This window comes from Suillus paluster (assembly GCF_016628075.1).
Source record: "Suillus paluster strain FC165 chromosome Unknown EDB91scaffold_15, whole genome shotgun sequence".
NCBI lineage: Eukaryota > Fungi > Basidiomycota > Agaricomycetes > Boletales > Suillaceae > Suillus > Suillus paluster.
In genome coordinates this window covers 624,053-641,701 of record NW_024537575.1, presented here as the reverse complement: position 1 = coordinate 641,701, position 17,649 = coordinate 624,053, and the positions used below count along the sequence as shown (strand labels likewise).

The 17,649-nt window shown below is 48.7% G+C and overlaps 8 protein-coding genes across 8 annotated transcripts; 6 read left to right on the top strand and 2 right to left on the bottom strand.

Moving 5' to 3' along the window:
• The first annotated feature begins 303 nt into the window (after nucleotides 1-303).
• EDB91DRAFT_177455 (uncharacterized protein) lies at nucleotides 304-1,436 on the top strand. The gene has a single exon (XM_041326327.1). It carries the CDS (start codon nucleotides 464-466, stop codon nucleotides 1,097-1,099), a length of 636 nt encoding a protein of 211 aa, XP_041179269.1. The 5' UTR covers nucleotides 304-463; the 3' UTR covers nucleotides 1,100-1,436.
• Nucleotides 1,374-3,484, bottom strand: EDB91DRAFT_1080609 (amidase signature domain-containing protein; the record flags this gene model as incomplete). Its single annotated transcript, XM_041315252.1, has 10 exons — nucleotides 1,374-1,489; nucleotides 1,541-1,669; nucleotides 1,768-1,858; nucleotides 1,905-2,042; nucleotides 2,098-2,422; nucleotides 2,466-2,564; nucleotides 2,616-2,710; nucleotides 2,760-2,830; nucleotides 2,879-2,987; nucleotides 3,044-3,484. 10 exons carry the CDS (start codon nucleotides 3,482-3,484, stop codon nucleotides 1,374-1,376), a joined length of 1,614 nt encoding a protein of 537 aa, XP_041179268.1.
• A 1,668-nt stretch (nucleotides 3,485-5,152) lies between these two features.
• Nucleotides 5,153-6,294, bottom strand: EDB91DRAFT_1080608 (uncharacterized protein; the record flags this gene model as incomplete). Its single annotated transcript, XM_041315251.1, has 5 exons — nucleotides 5,153-5,333; nucleotides 5,383-5,420; nucleotides 5,444-5,608; nucleotides 5,662-5,822; nucleotides 5,892-6,294. 5 exons carry the CDS (start codon nucleotides 6,292-6,294, stop codon nucleotides 5,153-5,155), a joined length of 948 nt encoding a protein of 315 aa, XP_041179267.1.
• A 994-nt stretch (nucleotides 6,295-7,288) lies between these two features.
• EDB91DRAFT_1122563 (3',5'-bisphosphate nucleotidase) lies at nucleotides 7,289-9,006 on the top strand. The gene is made up of 5 exons (XM_041318298.1): nucleotides 7,289-7,548; nucleotides 7,603-7,878; nucleotides 7,928-8,127; nucleotides 8,175-8,429; nucleotides 8,492-9,006. Exons 1-5 carry the CDS (start codon nucleotides 7,329-7,331, stop codon nucleotides 8,693-8,695), a joined length of 1,155 nt encoding a protein of 384 aa, XP_041179266.1. The 5' UTR covers nucleotides 7,289-7,328; the 3' UTR covers nucleotides 8,696-9,006.
• A 201-nt stretch (nucleotides 9,007-9,207) lies between these two features.
• On the top strand, nucleotides 9,208-10,371 carry EDB91DRAFT_1122559 (uncharacterized protein). Its single transcript, XM_041318297.1, has 4 exons — nucleotides 9,208-9,658; nucleotides 9,710-9,885; nucleotides 9,939-10,002; nucleotides 10,051-10,371. The coding sequence occupies exons 1-4, from the start codon at nucleotides 9,464-9,466 to the stop codon at nucleotides 10,111-10,113; spliced, it is 498 nt and encodes a 165-aa protein (XP_041179265.1). The 5' UTR covers nucleotides 9,208-9,463; the 3' UTR covers nucleotides 10,114-10,371.
• Nucleotides 10,372-10,434: 63 nt separating this feature from the next.
• On the top strand, nucleotides 10,435-11,751 carry EDB91DRAFT_1122554 (uncharacterized protein). Its single transcript, XM_041318296.1, has 3 exons — nucleotides 10,435-10,980; nucleotides 11,036-11,317; nucleotides 11,372-11,751. Exons 1-3 carry the CDS (start codon nucleotides 10,843-10,845, stop codon nucleotides 11,432-11,434), a joined length of 483 nt encoding a protein of 160 aa, XP_041179264.1. The 5' UTR covers nucleotides 10,435-10,842; the 3' UTR covers nucleotides 11,435-11,751.
• Nucleotides 11,752-13,138: 1,387 nt separating this feature from the next.
• On the top strand, nucleotides 13,139-15,178 carry EDB91DRAFT_1246615 (uncharacterized protein; the record flags this gene model as incomplete). Its single annotated transcript, XM_041322685.1, has 7 exons — nucleotides 13,139-13,151; nucleotides 13,201-13,233; nucleotides 13,316-13,392; nucleotides 13,452-13,773; nucleotides 13,832-14,118; nucleotides 14,183-14,503; nucleotides 14,558-15,178. The coding sequence occupies 7 exons, from the start codon at nucleotides 13,139-13,141 to the stop codon at nucleotides 15,176-15,178; spliced, it is 1,674 nt and encodes a 557-aa protein (XP_041179263.1).
• A 511-nt stretch (nucleotides 15,179-15,689) lies between these two features.
• On the top strand, nucleotides 15,690-17,315 carry EDB91DRAFT_177097 (NAD(P)-binding protein). Its single transcript, XM_041326326.1, has 9 exons — nucleotides 15,690-15,824; nucleotides 15,879-15,943; nucleotides 16,016-16,333; nucleotides 16,386-16,431; nucleotides 16,484-16,597; nucleotides 16,651-16,743; nucleotides 16,800-16,868; nucleotides 16,989-17,056; nucleotides 17,113-17,315. The coding sequence occupies exons 2-9, from the start codon at nucleotides 15,935-15,937 to the stop codon at nucleotides 17,248-17,250; spliced, it is 855 nt and encodes a 284-aa protein (XP_041179262.1). The 5' UTR covers nucleotides 15,690-15,824; nucleotides 15,879-15,934; the 3' UTR covers nucleotides 17,251-17,315.
• The last annotated feature ends 334 nt before the right edge of the window (nucleotides 17,316-17,649 follow it).

The window sequence follows — 17,649 nt, the reverse complement described above, 5'->3', positions numbered from 1 at the left end:
TCGGTCGAGGTTTGACCATTGTCAATTCTGAGGAGGTTGTCAGGGCGCTTCTTGACAGATGTTCGGCGTTTATTCGGACCGCAGATTATATCATCAACTGCGGGCAGAAGCTCAGCATCTTATCGAGGGCTGCACCTTCATGACTCTCCACTTGCGAAGAGCATCCCAAAACTTTACGCCGGCGCCAGATACTCGTCATCAGGTGCAAAATGTGGCTGTACGGTAGGTGCGCCATGGTGACGTCATGGATGTACCCAGTCTCCATTTAAACCCTTTAAATATCCAGTGATTCGCAATGATCCTGAGCACTCCCATAGCCTCCACTTCTCTCTCGAGCTCCGCTAATTCTGGTAGGCAAGAAGGTCTTGATTTCATACCATCGTGTTAATCTCGGGGTTTTCAGAATAAATACCTCTCACATCTCTCCTTAAGCGTGTATATCCCTGCGAACCGCAGTATCGCGATGTCCACCAGAAAACGATCAAAACGAGACCGCACCACTTCCAAGTCATCACACGAAGCGCCGTCCACCTCTCCGGCTAAAGAGAAAGAACAGCCAGGCGCTTTGTCCGACAGTCCTGGCCATGTCATTCAGTCAGACTTACCGCCTTCACGCCCACGCAAGGAGATTTTGAGGTCTGTCTCTCCACCAGGACTTATGGTACCATTGCGTTACTTCATATACACCCTTGTGACAATCGCCCTTCTCTCCGCGGGGTGGTATACTTACATCACGGCGGTGGGGCTCAAGCACTGGAAAGAGGAAGTTGGGTGGTGGGGAGTAACTGTTGGGCGGATTGGGAGGAAACAGGACAAAATCCAGTGGAGAGGTCAGGAAGTGAAAGGGGAACTTGAATGGCATCTCAGTCAGCTTGCATCCGCACTCGGAATCCCCGCAACGGACGTAGCTTCGGCTCTCAACCCATTTGTGCCACCTGCAACACTGTCTAGTCTTGCGCCTCAGGCTACGGGCGAGGCGATGAAGGTTCTTTTTGAGGAGTCGCATCAAAAAGTTGGCGGTGGAGGTACTATGGGCAACGTTGCTGAAGGCCTTGGGACGGTAGTTGGGTTCGACGATCCTCTAGAAGGGGGGTCATGATCTGAAATGTCGCAAGAATTCATTTCACCATATTTCCATTATGTACATCGGGGACAATCTTGTAATTTCAGGGATACACGATACTAGTACTTCCTGTATCATAGGACTTGTATTATCAGACGCTCCTAGGACCTAGACTTCGACATGAATGAACTCGACGATGGCAATAATACGTTTTGACATAGATCTTTTATAGTTAATGATTCGGACAACTTTCGCTTGACAATACTACACACAGGGTCCAAAGGCTTATGCTTCCAGTGCGACAACACCCCTAAGACTTGAGGATACGTTCAATTACATCTTGTGCCGCCAGCACCAAGCCGTCGTTGAATCTGCGGCTCACGGTCTGCAGCGACACCGGGGCCCCTTTGAATATCGCTGCATCATCTGTGGGGAATGATCAGTTCGTGCCATCCAATACTTAAGAGCGCGGCTAACAAATGGAGATGTTGTACTCATCTGCCGCACTCATCGGGATGGGTGGCTCCTGATACATGTCAACGGCTGGGTCAGCGACAAGACCTGTCGGGAAGACTGCCCCTGGGTAGTCCAGCAAATTCCAGATAGCTGTGTAACTAACATATGAGCTGTGAGATTGTCTGGTGTCCTGCGAGATACTATTACGCACCCCCAGTACTTCGCGGTGTCGTGGCGGCTGGCCGTACCTTGGAAGGGTGGGCATACGACAACATCGACGTTTTGGGACCACCAGTGATCAGAATACTCCCGCCGGAAGACATCACGTTGATCACGTAGCTGGTCAAGGTCAGTGGGAATACTAATAGACAACAGAACGCCTTACCTTCCAAACTTGCGCGGCATCATGATCCTTCACGTGCGGCGGACTGATTACCCATTCTGTCAGCGGATGCATATCTTCTCCACCCTCCTGTAGAAGACGTCGGACTGTGGCACCCCCATCCTCGTAGTAGAGCTCGCGCTGGACACTGCGTGAGTGGCATTATTATATAGACTCCAAAGACCACCAGACTCACAACTATGCTGTATCCGCGATCGTGGTCGTATGGGATGTAGTCCACCACCTCGACCTCTGATGACGCCTGAAGCTTTGCCTTCACCAATTTCAGTGCTCGGATAGTTGGAGGATGGGGCATCACAACCCCGTCGTGCATCATAATTCCTACACGCAGTTTCTTCTGGGTTAAGTCTGGTACTTTCAGGTGGAACGGGCAATACGTCTGGGTCTCGGAGTGCAGGATTGGCGCCAAGGACAGCTTCGAGGAAGAGCCGCATGTCTCGTGCTGAGCGACATATTGGGCCTGTGGAAGCATGGACTCCGTCCTGGCCATGATGACTGAACTGGTTATCGACAGGACTCCACGACAGAGCTTGGTACACTCACTAGAACAGAAGCCCGTGGGTGGGCGTTGTCCGAGAGGACGGAAGGATCCCGTATATGCCACAATGAGCAGATGGTCCTCGAATGGATCCCCCACCGTCGCTTAGTTTGCAATGTGTCAACTTCCATGCAATGTGTAAGACACAGACTTACGTGCCAAGACCCATGCAAGAGCCCTTCATGGCAACAAGGGCTGATTCCCCGCCAGAAGATCCTCCTGGAGTAAGATTCGTATTGTGGGGATTCAACTGATAGACTTCAGTCATTGAAACATGTCTTTTCCTGGAGACGACCTACCACTCGACCGTACGTAGACTGAGACTCGAGGTGCATCAGAGACTGCGGCTGATTAGTCTTGACATAAAAGACTACGAACATGCTCAACCGACAGCATATTTCAGGGGTTAATTACATACCTGCGCCTAATGAACGCAGAATACTTGTCATATCGCAGTCTTCCGTCGAAGTCTCGATATTTACAAGAAAGCCTCCACACCCAAGTGTTCCCTTGATAGGGCAATGGCTCTGACGACGACAGAAATCTAAGATAGCTGATTGGAAGTTGGCAATAGTGCACTTACTTTGACTGAAATTGGCAATCCATGCAGAGGCCCGATGACCTTGCCTTCTTTACGGAAATAGTCGTCCAGCTGCTGCGCCTGTTTTATGCCGTCATCGAGGAAGAAATCCATAAGACAAGCTGTGAGCTGATGAGCGATAGCTGCACGCTTTCCAAAGGCAGTCACAGCCTCGACTGCTGTCAGCTCGCCTGCAGCAATCTTTTGGCACACGGCGGTTGCATCTAGCTCAGTGATTGCCAACTCTTGGGGAGTGAGCAAACCACATGTCTCAGGGATGCGAGTGACATCAAGAGGTGGGTCCTCAAGAATGGCTGGCGGGAGTCTGAGACTCGCTGGAATCTTGGCTTCAAGCTGTTCACGTAGGACATGAGCCTTTGCCTCGTACGAGGCGTCGCCCCCTACGCCTTTGATTTTCTCTTTAAAGGACACTAGTGTAGCCATTATTGTGACTGAGGGAGAGGGAGATAGCACAGATAAACCACTGGGTGGCGACATATGTACGATCCTCGTAGGTAGGTCCTCAGATAAGCTGTTCACCAAAAATACGCGTGTCTTCTTTGTGAGCACATGATATGTCCCATAGCAGAAATGCCAGCAGGGAGCGACAAGTCACAAGGTTGATGTTTCATAGAATTGGTTGCGTACCCTCAAAGGGCAATACAAAATCGGGACCTGCGTGTCAGATAACATAGGAGAGGGAAGCTGAACTCGCAGATAATTACTACTGTTTAGTGAGGTGCTCCAAGCACTGATACAGTACCTGCTGTGGACATCAGTGCGAGACCTGGCACAGCGGGGAAACCGACATTTTACCACCTTTTGCCGCCAGTGAAATTACATTCGAAAGGTAATCTAGAGTGTTCTGGAACGCTCAAGGCTAGGTCTGGAATGCTCTAGCCAGGTCTAGATCTGCTTGATTGAAATCTTGCAAGAGGTAAAATGTTGAAACCCCCTATGTGTGGGGCGTCTACGCGTGTCTTCTTGTGAGCACATTACATGTCTCATGGCAGAAATGCCAGCAGAGAGCGACAAGGCACGAGGTTAGTGTTTCATTGAGTTATATAGTTGCGTACCATCAAGGGGCATTACAGGATGGGAACTGGGATGGCGTGGGAGAGGGAAGTTTGACTCCCAGATAATCACTCAGACTCCTGCTGTGTAATGAGGTGCTCGGTCTGCAGTCCACTGATGCAATGCTTGCTGTGGACTGTCATCGCGGACAGGTGAAGCGTGTGGCGAGGGGACACAAAGGTCCACCCAGCAGCACTGCAGGAGGGAAATTTCACAACGGAGGGAGGTCGGGCGCAAAGTCTGAGCTAGAACAGACACTTCTTCACGAAGCTAGAGAATATTGATGTCAGTACTGCCATGGCGGTTTGGGTCGAGAGCCTTACGGCAGATGCCGAACACCGCTCCTTACCGCACGCCGCCGTGCACTGACGAGACTAGTCCTGCGCATTAATTATGTGCTACTGCACCAATCCGAGTCGTTTACCTGTACGCTAAGCAGACTTGAGGTCAATGATGGAGGGACGTGAAGTCCCCCCCCTCCCTCCCCGACTTCACTTATCATCCAGCGGAATCCTTCGAATTTCAAGCTGAGGGATTTCGGGCCAATGAAAACGTAGTCTAAGCAACACGCACTACTTATATTATCCGTGGGTCTAACATTATACTGAGAAATTTCCGCGGTTATTAATTTGAGGAGCAAGAAGGGGAATAAGCGAAGATTGTATTATGACAGGGGCGATACGATGATCTTTGTGGTCTCTTATCAATCTCTTATAGCAGGTATCTATTGAGGCTGGTTCGAGACTGCTATCACATAACGATCTGAACAAACGCTAATTTAAAGTTATATGAGTACATACTAGGCGGTGGGGATTTCCCTCTCGAGTTGCGACTTTCCCGTAAAAATAGGTGGTTGGTGGCAACCCAGCTAAGTGCAAAAGCTTTTGGGTTGAGCTGATTATTGAAATTGGAGACAGTAAAAGTCTACTGACGCGCCTATAGGTTCGTAGATGAACTATGTATGTTGTGAATAAATAGCTGGTAGCACTAAGTACACCTAGGCCTCTGACAACCATTAGCACTCGCACTCTCTACCAATTACCAGTGTCCAAGGGAAGCGTGAACAGGGTCGAATCCCACTTCGAGCCAAGGCTCAATACCATCCGGAGGTGGGGTTTGGTCGGTACCGAGACCATAAAAACCGATACGGTGGTACACATTCATCGCACCATTATCCTTCCCAACATAGAGTACCACACGTTCGTTGTTCACAAGCAGCCTGCATTTAAATTTAGGCTTTGGGGATTGACCAAATCGGTGTTACGCACTCTTCACAGACATGGCGCACTAGCATTAACCCAAACCCCTCCAGGCTGGTTTCGAGAAAACCTTTGTTATGGCAACAATGAGTTTCGACTTCCTAGTAACTGCCACAATGGAGGCAATATCGGGTTCTCCCTCTTCTACTGTGATCTCGAGGACCCAGATGTTCCTCTCTTTCGTAAGCATTATTGCTTCTTGCCACGCTCTGGAGGGAGAAAGGATGAAAGGATACTATTTTCTGATCAGTATATGCGGTAGATAAAATTGCGAAAATATATACACACAGAGGTCGCCGAAAAGTCTCGACATAAAATAGCTACTCGATCTATATCCTTCAGTGAGGCGCGACGAAGATCCACTGCAGTGTTTTGACTTGTCCTGGAGGACTCGTGCAGTGTCACATGCTGGGCTTGCAAAAACCCTTTTGCAATGCATGAGCCTCTTGCTGGTGCAAAAGTAAAAATGGCGTCATAATATGGCTGTGCGACCGATTAAGTTAGCCAGCGACGCCCACTGTCGGACGAAGGCTTCTGTGACCGATCGCACAGCAAAAAAAAAGAGAAGACTCGTTGCCGCCCAACGACAGGAAGAAGTGCATGGCATAGAATCGACAGAGAAGTATCAAGATCTTTTCCGACCAGTTCATTGAATGGAATGGGGGTGAATATGAATATAGGGTAAGCGCCGAGCGGGCCTTCAGTGCAGGAGAGAATGGACCCGATGCGGGGACTGAAGCAGACTAGCCAGAGTTGAGACCCAACTGTCTGTGACTGCTTCTCAGCCTTGAGAACTTTCTCGGCATGAGGAAGGATGATGTTTGCTGCTGCTGTGTGGGAGTAGAGGGTTTTCCAAACAGCCTCAAGTAGGTTAGACGCTGAAAAATACTCTCTGACAAGGTGAGCTGCAAGACCAGACATATCGAATCACAGTTCAGAGTGGATGCAACTACAGATAACAGAATATTTGTGCTGCATCGTAAGCCGCAGAGCCGCGTACTACACTTCAACTACCGCGTCAACATTGCGATTAGTACTCCGGCAATAAAGTTTGGAGCTGCATGTGATAACGCACCATTTTTGAACTGCTAAGCCGAATACACCAAAAGTTGGTGTATTGTACTCTTCCATACCACTATTCGCATGAGATAACCCGTTCTTGAACCATGCTAAACCGAGCACACCAAAAGTTGGTGCATTGTATTCTTCCATGCCACTTCACGTAACGTTTGCAATATCAGGTTGGATCCCCGGAAAGAATCTGCAACATACCAAGCAATCGAAAAGCAGGTATGAGAGCCATCATACGAGGACAAGTGCTAGAGGCAGCAGCATTTGTTCTGTGCTTTGGGAAGACTAGTTTTCAACTGTCACGTCAAATCGAGCAGATAGAGAATGAAGCTCCCGGATGAAATTATCGTCTTCCTTCGTTCAAGTGTGGCCTGCCTAGGGGAGATCCTTCAAGAGAGAGGCATGCGGTTTTGGGCGTAGGCCGCACCGGTATTGATCTGTCTACAGGAAACAACGTGTGTACTTTTGAAAGTCAAATGTCAAGCCCCTTCGAGACGTGGGTTTGAACTGGTCCCGAATAATTAATAATCTCCCGTAGTCAGAGTCTGTCAGACCCAATAGGTAGAATGAAGAGAGTCGTTCCTTCTGTATTGATCCCGAAGCGCTTCTCGACTTAAACCGTCTGTGTCTATAACGCAAATCAAGAGGATTAAATATGAATGAGCTACCACAAGCGAATTTGTCGGTGCCTCAGGGTTCCCTAGGACTCTTGCACCGAGCTCTGATTTGAAGAAGGGAATTCCTTGCAAGATAAAAAAGTATTTAATGTGAATAGATGGAGTTCAGCGAAGTTGAATCTCGACGTTACCGTTTCTGAAGAGGTCAAGTGACAAGTCACCTGCATTGCGTGATCCCACGATCTGTTGCGATCGTGGCGACATGGTATGTTGCACCATGCTAGCAAGCACCTGAGCATTCATTTCAGAAACACCACAAGGCGTCTATTCTCAATGTCTCTTGTATCACACGAAGCATTTTCGGTCGAGAAACGCGTTGCGATCGCAGCGGTACGGAGAGCATGTGTGGTGACTTCCACCGTGTTCAATCAATTAGTCCGAGATAGAACGGATACCCTTAGGAAGGAAGATGAATCACCAGTGACAGGTATCAATATCCGTTCTTCAGGCTTGAGGGTCAGCGCTGATCAATTTGGCAAAGTCGGAGATTATGCCGCACAAGCGGTCGTTAACACTGTCTTAAGGAACGCATTCCCCAAAGATCCTATCATCGGCGAGGAGGGTGCAGACGCCCTCCGACAAGAATCAAATGCTAGACTGCGGGAACGAGTGGTTGCCCTGGCTACCAACGCATTAAAGGGAGATCTCATCGACGGGGAGGAGGCGCAATGGGGCTTAGGTTCTCAACACGAGCTCAGTTCAGAGGCCCTGTTGCAGGCAATAGACGAAGGAAATGACACAGGCGGTCCGAATAAACGTGAGCCTATGTTGGACGTCATTAATGCAATATTCTGACCTGCAATCAGGCATGTGGACCGTTGACCCTATTGATGGAACGAAAGGCTTCTTACGCGGCGGTCAATATGCCGTTTGTTTGTCTCTCATTGTGAATAGTCAGGTTGTATTGGGCGTCATCGGATGTCCGAATCTACCAATACACCCTGCAGACCCTGACGGAGGCAAGGGCTGCATTTTTGTAACGGTCCGAGGACAAGGCGCTTTCCAGGTAATCTCCAATTCTGCATGTGTAATTCCCCTAATTCCCCTGCGCAGATAACCTTGTCTGGTACCGGTGCGATTAAACTCCCTTACTTTCGTTCAGAAAGGTCATACGTTCTACAATCGGAGGAGCCGAAGCACACAAATATTCCGTTGATAAGACGGGTGTCCGATGAACTCCACCTCACTGAATGGGGAATGGACAGCCAGGCCAAATATTGTTCTCTTGCTAGAGGAGAAGGTGCTGTGTATCTTCGCATGCCAGCGCCTACCATTGGTGATAAAAAGCCTTACGAGGAGCGAATTTGGGTAAGCCGTTGGTCATAAAAATTATTCGGCAGTGCTAAGAATCCCGTTACCCTGATTTGCAGGATCATGCGCCTGGAAGCATCCTCGTTGAGGAGGCAGGGGGAAAAATTACAAACTCTGAAGGCGCCCAGCTCCAATTTGGACTTGGAAGGGGAATGGGGGAGAATCGTGGTTTTGTAGCTACAGTCGATGAAGAACTCCACGAGAGGGTAGTATTAGCTATCAAGCAAGCTCAACTCGCAGAGGATGCTGAGACTGCAGCTTAAGGAAATCATAAGCAGTGCTAGACTCTCCCTATCTCATCTATCAGACGCCAGTATAACATCAGGTTTCTTTTAGGAAGAACAAACATGTAGGCCCAGCAGCGTAAGGCCTTAAAACGGTCAACAAACACCGACAGTTACGAGTCTATGGCAACTAGCGCCTTCTCTACACTGCCGGATACCACAAATGAATTAAACGCTCCAAGGAACATCGTGGGGCGATGTCATGAATCAGAGTTTAGCACTTGTCGAGACATTTGTCCGAGCCTTGCAATCTAGTGCTAATAGTAATATACCTTAATTCTTAAGGTGTTCACGATTGATGCCAGTATATCAGAACCAGTTGGCAATTTGTAGTCGGACACTTGGACATTTGATCTCCTCGGCCGAGCCAAAGCCGCAGTCGTCAATGCCGAGAACAAGCGGAAGCGCTCTAAGAATGCGCATTTGAAATTACGCCATTTGCTCTGACCCATGAATGCATGAGCGCGTGTGAGATTAAGTAAATGCGTGAAGAACGGCATTCTGCCTTACCAGTTGGCATCAACTTCTCACCGTCGCTAGCACTGGTTTCCTTCAGTCATTCTCGAAGTTCTTCCTGCTTTGTTTCGTCACTTCCCTGCTCACGAAGGGTGCCAGGTTCATGCGAGTTTCTGAAACCTGGGCGCTCAGAACCATGGACGAGAATGTTTTTTTTTGGCCTCATGGCTTATGGGCGCTACACAGCGCTTATATACACACTGCATTGGATAGTACCCAACCCACCCTCCCATGGAAGCGGTCGACAGCTCTATCAAATCACCGCGTATCTTACGCTGCCCGGTAAAAATGATTGACAAGGCAACTCTTCAGACTGCCACATATAACATCAAGCATATTGCTACCGGGCAATACGTTACTCTCAAGGACACTATGAGAAAGTCAACTTTGATTGCCCTCCACGATAGCCATTTCGAACGTCTTGCAGTAAGCTTCTGCTAAGCTCGTGGCCTCTATATACTCACTTCGCCTCGGCAGTGGGTTCTAGACAAGCTGGCTGGACTAAAAGACACGTATCATGTTAGGAGTTTCCTTCAGAACACTTTTGCTCGGACGGGACAATTTCCCACAGCGGGAGCAGAAATTGTTTCCGGGACGGAATCATATCCGTGGTTGATTCGTCCTGCTGCAAGTGATTTTGGTGACATCTACCTGTGCGTAATGTGATTATTGTTGATGTATTTCTTGAATATGGATTGGTATTTAGCATTTCTCCATACTCAGATCCCTCACTCTATTGGACCATTGTGAAGACAAGGGATGGCACCAATGTAAGTCTATCTAAGTTTGACTTGTCTCATGCTAATCAGCTATGGCAGGCTACACTGACCAACAATCCAAAACATCATGTATACTGGCAATTTGTTAAAATGTCTGCCTGAGTGCAAGCTGGGAGTTGGGTGGATTGTGACCGCGGGTCTGGGGTGGTGAATGTAGGATGGGGTCTGAGTGTGAGGGGTCCGAGTCGGGGTCACGTCCAGCCAGCTTTCAGCGGAATTTCATGTACATATTTTTATTTATGCATTCCAAATTTTGATTCAAATGCTGATCAATCAAGGCTGTCAGATCCAGGCTAAGTAGTCCCGTTGCTTCCATTTGTTGTGTGGTTTTGGACAATCTTATCGCATTTCATGGTGCCCACTTTACATGCTCGGCTTTTGAAAAGCCTTTTCACATCCGGTATGTACCATTGGGTCAGAATTGAACCACACACCCCTAGGCTGTGTTCATGTATATGGCAACCATTCACGTGGCATCTAGAACCTGAGCCTATTCTAGCTGGCGACAACTTGGCGCCGCCCCAATTCTGCATTTTCGCGATCGCCGATGTCAATGATATAGCGTGCCTCGAGGTCACCTAACTTTACGACTTGATTCGGAACATACATGTGGAGTTCATGCGAGCCCGTTGGACTCGAGATATCCGTGTACGAAATGGTCCCTTGACACCGTTTCATATACTGTCTCGATAGTCGGCGGTGAACTCGGACCAAATGTGTCTTGACTCCGCTCTGACTATAAGAATGGCCTGGTAAACGCAAGACGCTCTACCCCTTTCTCACTTCAAGATCTAAAACTCGTTCATTTGCTGCGTATTCACCTTCGTCACGATGACAGTTCTGGGCAACCTTCGAACTGGGACTTATACCATTAGGAATGCTACTACAAGCGAATTTGTCGCTGTACAAGGCCCAGCAAAAGCTGCTACCCTGGTGGTGAGCAAAGATGGCCGAGCAGAGAATGCTGCAGTACGTCCAGCCTACAGTTCATGTGGAGGGACAGAAAATAAAATTCATTTTGTAGTGGATCCTCGAAACACTCAGCGGGCACCACGACAAGTACAACATCAGAAATTTCGCGCAAAACTCGTACGCAACTGTCAATTCTGTGCAAAAAAGAAATACTGCACTCACCTGCGGGCGCGAGGCGTGTCCCTGGAGCATTAGACCAACTGGATACGGAACTTATGTGTTGGTCTTCCATCAGGGCTCATTCATCTTATCTGACAGACGCGCGTCCAGGATATCACCACACTCAGACGCTTCACTATTCTGGAGCATAATAGCATCCGGGGATCACTCACAGGTACCAATACTCTCATATAATTGTAGGTTGCACTTACATAGCAGTATGTCATAGGCACTGTTGACGGATGATCGGACTCACACCGTCCATTGGTACTTGCATCGCGTTTCGGCCTGAGGACATGTTGCATCAGTATCATGGACAAAGGGCTACGATGTAGTTGGATGTTGAACTCATCATCACATAATAATACATATAAAGCCTTATTCCATATCTTGTTCGACGTGGAGAGATTCTTTGGTGGAGGCAAGCCAAGTGGCGCTCGTACCATCAGTATACTAGTATGCGCGTTTAACGTTACCTATGTTTTCGAACTCAGACAGGGTCTTCCATTGAGCTACACCAAATTTATAGTCAGTCGTAATTAGTCTGTAATAATACAGATCTGTATACTGAGCAACGATGCCTTCCACCACTAAAAGGAATCAGGTCCAGCTGAAACCGCTCATGGGAAGATGATCGTGTGCAGCACGTAATATCGCCGTTTGAACGCAACCCCAGCATGATGCTCAACCTGACTACGTTTAGCGACATACTCTTCAGTAAGAACTGTGAAGGTCTTTGATGTTTCGACAAGGAACCATCAAAATCCAGTGCGTGCGTGCTGATAGAACACCTTCGTAGTTCTCCGTCCTTTTTATTAGGCACGCGGGTCCTGTGGCAGGTCACCTGGGCACACCCGACATTTGGATACATACATGCTTCTCATTCATACGACAGCAAGATTTTAATGTGCTGACATCTTCAACGGCCACGTCATGGTTGTTTCTTTGGCGCCCATGACACAGACTGATCGCTTATTAATCCGCAACATGGTACACGGCCTGCTGCGTCCTTAAAACGTTTTTCCAGCGCGGGTTGCACAATCTTGGGGCTATACCTTGAAGACACGAAGTCGTGTATGGAAGTAGACGCTCGAAAGGTACCCTGATTAATGGGTCTATGTCTGCCTGGTAACTATGAATATTGCAACAGCATCACGAGTCGTTGATAAAACAAGTTACAAGTCGTGCTGGATTGTCCGTCTGAATATATTTGATTTCGCGGACAAGAGAATGTTAATTTGATTGAAAAGACTTGCCGAACATCTCCATGGGTAAAGATCACCCTTCGGCCTCTGGGGGCACCTAGTGCAGCACAGGCAAGTTCACTGACACTGCGGCACGTATCATGGAGTCTCGGTGGAGATAACCTTGCAGCTAGCTGTGGCGACGGGGAAGTCACGTTCTAGAAGGAGAATTCGCGAAGCGGCGTCTATCATAGGAGTATGTTGGTGACTCATGGCATGTCGAGTTAGGTATTTGCGTTTCGATCGAATGGTGGTTCTTCTGAAGTATGTGTAATGAACGTTACAATCAGACATGCGTCAGAAGAGCTCGTCTGCGTAAGTGTCACCTTGATGCGATAAACTACAACTGCCGACCTAGTCTCCCGTAGGCAGCCGAAGATTGTTGTAACTAGTCTGACTACACGTCAGCCATCGATGGTAGATGGTTGGGTATGCCACTCAACTTGTCCGTAGTCTAGAATACGTCAGGCTGGTCACAAGCCTACGTTCCTTCGCCCTAGTGGTGGTTACACCTATTCTGATTCTGCCGGCGAGTCGAGGATCGAAGTATGATTTTGGATGCTTGCTGTACATCATTTTTTAGACTGAAAATCATCTTATGCATATAAAGACTGGGAATGAAAGAGATGATGCATATGTTACATATTGTCAAGAGATGATAGACTTGCACATACTTATTACCACGGAGCTTGAAAGTTGATTCACTCGAAAATTATCTGCAAATTACACCAAGCGACTCATTCGCAACGATCATGGGCAGGAACAGTACGCAGAATACTCCGTGTTCATACTTTTCTCATCTGATGGCCCACAGAGTCCCACAAATCATCAGTACCGCAAAAATCCAGTCAGTCTTTATTCTCCATTCTCTAACACCTATATGTAGCATAAAGAACAACATTGATCGAGCCCTAAATTTTTCGCACCAGAGCTCAAGAAAGACCCTGGAATACCAAGGCTTCCTCAACTAAAAGTTCGGAATGCGGAGAAGCAGAAATCTAGCTCCGTACGTTGTATTGGAGTCTGAATTGCCACCACTCTATCTTGAGTTGCTGCCCCTCACAGCCTGCGATTCCCCAGCGTGATGACCCAGATGCATATATGGCAGCTGAACCCACCCTATCTTCACTAGCAGCACTTGCTTCAGAGACCCAGGGCATTGTAGACCAGCATGCCACGTCTTATGCTGCCTCCTTACAGAAGACGAAGGAGCAAATTCGCCGCCACTACGTCCGTACACTGCACAAAGTAATCGATCAGAGTGACATTGTCATTCTCGTGCTCGACGCCCGCGATCCGGAGGGATGCAGGAGTCGACTTGTTGAAGAAGAGGTAAGACGGAGAGAAAGTGAAGGGAAGAAACTTGTTTTTGTGCTGAATAAAATCGGTATGCATGTCGGTTTCATTTGGTGTTTACACCTTTCCTCACCATCCACCGGGCGAAGATCTTGTCTCAAAAGAAAATGCTCAGCAGTGGCTCCGGTACTTGCGACATTCCACCCCGACACTCCCATTCCGTTCTGCCGCCTCTAATCAACGTTCTAATCTCAGCTCCACGACTGCGCCCGGACTTATGCGCTTACTTAAAGCATTCAAGGCCCAGTGCACAGAGTATCACAGTCGGCGTCGTCGGTTTTCCAAATGTCGGCAAAAGCAGTCTCATCAACTCTTTGAAGCGATCAAAGGTCTTGATCTGCTTGCTACTACGCGTATCGAATGTCTCATGTGTTATGTGAGTTCAGGCTTGTGCGGTGGCTGCACAGCCAGGTCACACAAAAGACCTCCAATCTGTGCAGCTAGAGCGCGGAATCAAGATCGTCGATTCACCTGGTGTAGTTTTCGACGAAGATGATCCAAGTGACACTAGTCAGAAGGGCAGCGTTCTCCTGCGAAATGTAGTCAAAGTCGAGGATATAGAAGATCCAATTGCTGTCGGTGCGTTTCTTGGCACAATTACAGTTCCTGAGGGACGTATTGTTAATCTCACTATTGCAGTGGAAGAAATCCTCGCGCGGACGGAGCATGAGACACTGCAAAGGCTATATAACCTCCCTCAATTTTCAAGTACGCTGGAGTTTCTAACCATGCTTGCGCTCAACAGCGGACGCCTCCTCAAGGTAAGCCTTTCTCTTTGTAAATTTTGACACTTCACACAACTATTACATCTCCAGGGAGGTACCCCCGACCTACTTTCAGCCGCACGTCACGTTCTCATGGACTGGAATCACCAAAAAATTCCCTACTTCTCCGTCCCACCTATCGTTCATCCCTCGTCAATACCATCTGCCACAACGGGCGCAGAAACCGTGGGGCAAGCACAAATCCTGAATTCATTGTCCAAACCGTTTGAGCTCGCAGGTTTGTTTGGGGCAGCGGATGCCGGTGCATTCAGTGAAAATGCACAGATGCAGGAGGTAGCTATGGATGATGGTGAAGTCAACAATGACATTGCTGCTCAGGAATCTGGCATGATAGTCGATGATGGCATGACTGCATCCGCACTTTCACTCCCGTCCTTCCGCAAGCGTGCCCGTTCGCCCTCACTGGTCACGCAGGTAGGGACCACCGACTCCTCAGCACAATTGCGCATGCCAAAGCGGTTCCGTCGCGCGAAGGATCTTTCTGCGTACGAAGAAGCCGCTGCGCAGAGTCAGAGTCGCGCGTTGAATAAGCGGTCACAGAAGCAGGACCGCAAGCGCGCACGGAGGGCTGCTAGCAGGTTGATGAAGGCTGGGCCGGGGATGGATGTTGATGAGCTGCAGGAGACATTTATTGCTAGTGTGCAGGAGTAAATCGCGGCCCTTTTCTATCTGCATATCATGGCTTTCCTTTCATGCAATACCAACTCAGGCTGGAACATGCGCCCCCAGAGTTCCAGTGTAATCAGTCGTAGAATGAACTTGCGCAGATCTGACCCCATTTTGTCACATAATGTACGGGAAATCAGTCATCAACCTGCTGGCCTATCAGTGCTTACTACTTACATTAGACGTTAACCACAGGAAACGAGGGATCGCGTGATGACGATCGTCGATCGAGGGCAAGGTGGTCGGGAAGCCTGAAGGTAGTGGCCATTTCATGATGTTCAATTGCTGTCCATTGTGCCGTCATTACCTCTGCAGCAGCTCGAAAGCTAAGGGTTTGCGGCTGAAAAAAAAAATCCGCTACGCAGAGCAAAAAATTATACTCTGCTACGAGGTAACCAAAATTTTCGCGTCGAAATCGGTGCGGAGGACGCGTCTCTGTGCCCCTATGCGCGTTGTTGCAGATGTCGTCATTTTCAGGGTCCTTGCGCGCCACATGATACAGCCCCTATGTGTTCAGCACGATTTAAGGTTGCTGACACTGTTTATCCTTCTGACAAGGACTTCATCGTATCATCGTGGGCACTTACTGAATGCTCTTGTCCACCTTTGGACTTACTTTTGTTCTTCGAAGGTGCGTAGAAGCCCTTGGGCTCAGAAGTTGAGTCATGAACCACAGGCATGACAGGTCGAGGATTTCACAATCGAGGACTAGAAGTGATTCAGTAACGAACTGGCGTATTAATGTCTCAGGTAATGGTTTTGCGCATCATTCCTCAGGTAATGACTAACGCATAATTCCTCGCCCATCTGCATCATATAAAGATCAGGACGTCTGGTCTCCAGATCCCTACAACCATGACTGATTCTGCAACTTCAGCACAGACCAACCAGCCCCATGTCGCACTCATCACTGGCGCAGCCCAGGGCATCGGACGTGCCATTGCTCTACGGCTCGCAGAGGACGGACTCGACATTGCCATCGCAGACTTGGGATCACAACGCGCGAACCTTGACGGCGTTGCTGAGGAGGTGAGGGTGAAGGGGAGGCGCTGTATTGTTGTGGAATGCGATGTGTCACGAGAGGAGGAGGTCCAACACATGGTGCAGGCTACGGAGAAAGAGTTTGATGCTTTGGACGTCGTGAGTGTCTCATCCGGCTGTAAACTGCCATATAGTCTGACAGATGGAATAGATGGTAGCGAATGCCGGACGAATTCTCGTGAAGCCTATGGTAGACTGTGAGTCCGTCCCGTCTTTGATCTGCTTCGACGGTGACATCGTACCCCACAGCCACCCTCACCGATTTCGACAGGATCTTCGACACCAATGTGCGCGGAACGTTCCTCTGCTTGCGTGCTGCCGCGCAAGCCATGATAAAGCGAGGGCGTGGTGGGAGGATCATCAGTATGCATGCCCATTATTTCTCTTATATTTGAATGATAATATTCTCATCACAGGTGCGTCGTCGGTATCTGGAAAGAAAGGGATGCCACTCAACAGCATTTACTGTGCATCGAAATCTGCCATTCGATCATTCACACAAGCACTCGGTGAGTATTCGAGAGGTCATATCTTTTCATCTCATCTTAGTGTTCTTGCGTTCTAGCGAGTGAGGTCGGGTCACACGGCATCACCGTGAACGCGTACGCGCCTGGACCAGTTGATACACTTTTCAGTATGTTCTCTTCTCTGCTACCCTCGTCACCCTACCTCCCGTCCACCTCACTTTACCTTCCATATGCCACCCATTTTCTTGTTAGTACATGCGCCCCGATGCTGAAATGCACGTGTCCAGTGCATGACTCCCTCGAAGAATTCGCAAAACAAACAGGGCTTCCTGATGGCAAGACATTTATCCAAAATGTATGTATCAGTCTCTCTCCAGGCGAGGTCCTCTAATGACTTCAATCGCGTTACAGTACCAAGCGCACGCGGCGTTGACTCGGATTGGAACGCCGGAAGACATTGCAAACATGGTGTCGTTCCTAGCGGGCGAGGACTCCTCCTACATCACTGGCCAGACAATCACAATTGATGGGGGATCATGGATGGACTGATCATCCGCTTATGGCTGAGAGAACCACACTTAATTTGTATGCACACTTCGAGTTCTTTAGGGAAATAAAACTCGTATGACGGTACCTTCACTTACATTTTGCGTAAGGTGTCACAATGTCCGTATTGGTTTATATATATATTGGCTCATGCAGTTGGTAATGGTAGTCTCCCGTAGTCAGACCATATTGAGAGTGGTGGTGGCGGCCTAGTTGTTTGGTGCAAGAGATGGTGCAAGAGATGGTGAGACAATTGACTGGGTATGTGCAGTAGGATGGGGCGGTACTAAAGCTCGGCATCCGCCGCAAGCCTGTTGACTCAAACCGCCATGACAAATACGTGCCAAGGGAAGTGTATTCTGTTCACAAAGTTTGCATCCGCCCTACCGCAGCTCGGTTGTG